This window comes from Atta colombica, unplaced genomic scaffold (assembly GCF_001594045.1).
Source record: "Atta colombica isolate Treedump-2 unplaced genomic scaffold, Acol1.0 scaffold76, whole genome shotgun sequence".
Classification (NCBI taxonomy): domain Eukaryota; kingdom Metazoa; phylum Arthropoda; class Insecta; order Hymenoptera; family Formicidae; genus Atta; species Atta colombica.
Window position 1 is genome coordinate 306,206 of NW_017259568.1, and position 4,417 is coordinate 310,622.

The 4,417-nt window shown below is 28.3% G+C and overlaps 1 protein-coding gene across 1 annotated transcript in view; it reads left to right on the forward strand.

Moving 5' to 3' along the window:
* The window catches only part of LOC108692520 (lipase 3-like), a gene marked incomplete at its 3' end in the record, with an annotated part of 18,546 nt that overhangs the window by 2,253 nt on the left and 11,876 nt on the right, over nt 1-4,417 (forward strand). The window contains exons 2-3 of the mRNA XM_018200815.1: nt 306-596; nt 1,791-1,992. Of these exons, the coding sequence (XP_018056304.1) occupies nt 399-596; nt 1,791-1,992 (400 nt within the window). The remainder of the gene's footprint in view (nt 1-305; nt 597-1,790; nt 1,993-4,417) is intronic.

Consider the following 4,417-nt stretch of genomic DNA (forward strand, 5'->3'; position numbering starts at 1 on the left):
ATCCCATATTTATTTTAAATCTGATTCCATTTTGGATTATATTTATGTAAAATTTGATTTCAGTGATTCCTATTATTAATTAAAGAATTTGTAAAAATCTAGAAATAAATAATACTGCATATGTGTTTTATTTATAAAAATTGTTAATATTAATTGTTAAATTTTTATTAATTTTATTTAATTATAAAATTACGTTCTACAATTAAAACAAACTTTGTTAAAATTAGTGTCGATACAAACACATTTAAATTAGTGTTGATTATTATTATTGTTAGTATAATTATCGCATCTATTTCTCATTGCAGACGCAAGAGCAAGCCTCATGAAAAATATTTAAGTGGTAGTTAAGTTTTTTCACAATCTACTTTGCAATTTAGAGTTGCAAATAAGTTGATACGATGACATCAAATATAAAATTTATTCTGTTTGCGTTTATAATTATTATGACATTCTCAGAAGGAAAATCACAATCTTGGCAGAACTTTCTGCTTCAAAACGATTTTATAAATTTTCTGTTTCCTAAAGAACCTGGTTTAGTGAGAGTAAGAAGAATGGATCGAACCAAAAGAATAGACAACGCAAAAATATTGGATTTCGTGTGTAAAAATTGTTTTTAATTATATTAAATGCATCTTTCTTATATTAAGTTCATTTTGTTCTTGTATTATAACTCTGATAAATATATTAGAGTAACTCCGGCAAATACGCCGCGCTGGGATTTACATCGTGGAAGTAAAGAAAAAATAGAACGAATAGGGATAATTTTCTCGCAACTACTCTACTGTTATATGTTATATTAGTATTGTGTTATTATATATTAATTTCAGTTTCTCTTAATATTATTAATATTAATGAAATTATTGTGAGTTGAATCGATTTGTCACTGTAATAATAAATTACAATCTATAATGCCATTATAAATTACAATCTACATAAAATGATTTTTGTAGTGCGCGTAAAAGACTTACTGGTTATTTTGTGATACATAAATGTAGAGGAATAGTAAAAAAAAAAAAAAATTGTATAGTGCTTTGCTCTTGTATTCTTTGTTTGTATTCTTTGTTGTCTCGTATATCCCACCTGTTTAAAATATACGGCATGTTTATCGGGCGGGATTTATGCCCAAAGCATACAAAATGCGCAGATTGTATTCAGTGCACGAAATGTAATAATTACATGAAATATGCATTACATGAAATATACTTCATGTCATAACACTTGTATAAGAAGATTGTTATTATTATCTATTACTTTATATACATATTTATATATTTTCTTATTCCTTAATAAAACTTTGTAAACATATTTTATAAGTTATTGTGTCATTTTACGTCTTATTTATAAGCATTATTTGTAAATTTTTCATGAGCCGTAAATATCTCCCCCCCCCCCCCTATAAGTAGCCACATATTGATCATACTTATGGGATATACGGCAAAAATGCAAGGATTTCAAAAAATTCTTTTTTTAATACGAAAAATAACTATTTCGGATTTCTAATATTTTTTTCATAATAATAGATAGTACAAAGATTTTACTGATATTTCATTTATCTTAAAAATAGTACTTAATAAATTAAGTTTTTGTAGGTGCGGCGTATATCGGAATTATTCTATATATATTAAATTATCTATATATATTAAATTATATATACATAACTTGACTATTTTGAATTATCATTATTAAACTAACAATCTCTGAATATTGTATAAATTTTTTGACATTTAAAACAAATCATAGAAATGAAATGACGATATCCCATAGATGTTACATATTATTCTTTTACGTAGGTTGGCATAGTAGAACAATATGATTATCCCGCTGAAGAGCATAATGTCACAACAGAGGATGGTTATATTTTGCTAATACACAGGATACCTGGAAGTCCATTATTGGATAACAATAAGGGAAAAAAGGAAATTGTTTTTATCCAACACGGTATTTTGGCTTCATCTGATAGCTGGATATTACGCGGACCTGGTAAAGATCTTGGTATGTATTTATTATTATATATATCGTATCATAACATATTCAAAACACTGTGTGTTTTAAAATTATATCAGCATTTTTGTGAAAAAGATTTTACTTTCAAAACTTGAAATTATTAATACTTTGTTTTTATATAAATGCGTTCTTACATTAAAAAAAAGAAATTATTTTGTTTAATACAAAAATGCCAAAATGATAGTATTCAGTAGATTATTTTAATATATAAGCACATTCGCAAGCTGTATACTGTGTACCTTTAAAATAAGGGAAGTTTTTCACATATAAGTAAGATTTCAAAGAGGTGCAAAGAGATACTGACACTTTAATTATCTTATAATTTAAATGCCACACGTCAAAAAAATCATGCAAATATCGCAGAGTTAATTGGATCCCAGCGTGAAAAAGTGTATACTATTCGTAAAATTTTCAATATTTTGCTTTGAAAATTTGGATACCTTAAAGCTTCTAAAATAAGATGTAATTGTAGCTGATGAAATTTTATATAATATAAATATACTAAAAAAAATTTAGTTAAAATTTAAAAAGCATACTCTTTTTAAACAAATAAATCCTATTTTTTTTTAGTAAATATATAGTTTAGGGGAGCTCCCCCCCACTCCCTCCAATGACTTTGATCTTGTCATGTGACATATTGTCAAATTCATGAATGACCATGAGAAAGTTTTAAATAAAACGCGTCGAACATCACTCGACGTTAAAAAATTATAAATAAATAAATTTAAGAAATAACATCACATTTCTGTTATATAAAATGAAAATTTTTCTTACCCCATCTCCTCCCCCTGCTTGGGGGCGCACAACTTTTACCTGAAGTAGAATTCCTTTAGTAAGAGTTAAGACATAAGAGCGGAAGGACGCCATTACCGAGTGTCGGATACCAACCGAAAACAGTACAATTTGACAGTTGATAGTCCGCTTTCACCTTCGCACCTTCTACACCATGCCAATTGTTGCTCACGCCAATTCACAGATTCACTATCGAAAATATCTGCAAATGGTAGCGTTTAAAGAGACTCGAAATCTGACCAATCAGGAATCGGTGCCCCTCATGCCCCATTTGACCTAGACTTGATCACGGTATATACAGTAGCGCCATTCTCCTGATTTTATGTTGGCTAAAATGGAGTGCGCATGCGTGAGATAAGTAAGTTGTCCTATCTCTTTTCCTTCTTTTTTTATGCTTTCTCTCTCTCTCTCTCTCTCTCTTTCTCTATTTAAGTAAGTTTCAATATTTTATTTAAACATTTGTCTTTCAAACATACATGGTTCAGAGTAGAAATTTAGAGGGAAGTATTACGTGTATTGTCCATTTGATGAAATGTTGTGTGAGAAATCTCGAAAGATTGATCTAATTTTTGTGAAAAAGTACATAAAACAAAAGTAACATAAAAAACTGAGCAAGAAAGATTTCTTTTTATTTATTGTATTTTAAACTTATTTTTTAGATATATATGTACATAAATTTCTTTTATATCAGCTTTCTCATAATATTTTCATAGATATATAATTACATAATATTTCTTTATACAAATATACATTTTTAAATTTAATATTTTTCCTAATTTTTCTATATTTTTTCTTTATTTTTCAATATTTACAATTTATTTTTATTAATTTTCATAAAGTTTATATTATTTCATTACAATATTAGGTTTATTCGCGTCGTATGCTCCAATATGTTCCTACAATAGGACTTACTCATTTGAATGAATTCGTTGAATTATGATAATAATTCTAGTAAGGAATAAATCTAGTAAGGAATTTTAACAGAGAGTGAAAAAAGGATGAAAAAAGAAAGAAATTTAGGTGATAATCATAGCAACGTCAGTTACGAGATAACTTATTTATTTCACGCATGCGCACTCTATTTTGGCCAACACTAACATCAAAAGTGCCGACAGAGAGTTGCGCTACTGTGTCTGAAGTGACTCTTCCATTTTTCCCTGTGCTTGGGGGCGCATGACTTATCTGAAGCGACTTCCACCTCACCTCTCTCCTGCTTATTAGGGGCTCATGACTTTCATCTGAAATGAAATTCTCATCCCATTTCCTCTCAAGCAGAAGGGGAGGTGAAGTAATTGGGATGGGGGGGGGGGAAGTCGTTTCGTGTGAAGAATTGTAAAATATATTTTAAAGCAGAAAATTTTTGTTTTATATGATGGAAAAGAGATATCATAGACGTTATTTCTTAAATTTCTTTTGTTTATAACTTTTTAACGAGTGACGTCCGATAATTAAAACTTTCTTAAGGTCACTCATGATCTTGACAACAAGGCCATTGAGCGGGAGGGCTTTCCTATATATTTACTTTTTTTTTAATATTTAATATTTTGCCAGAAGTTCAATTTACAGCGGAATCATAAAATATACATACATATATATATATATATATATATAAATATAAATA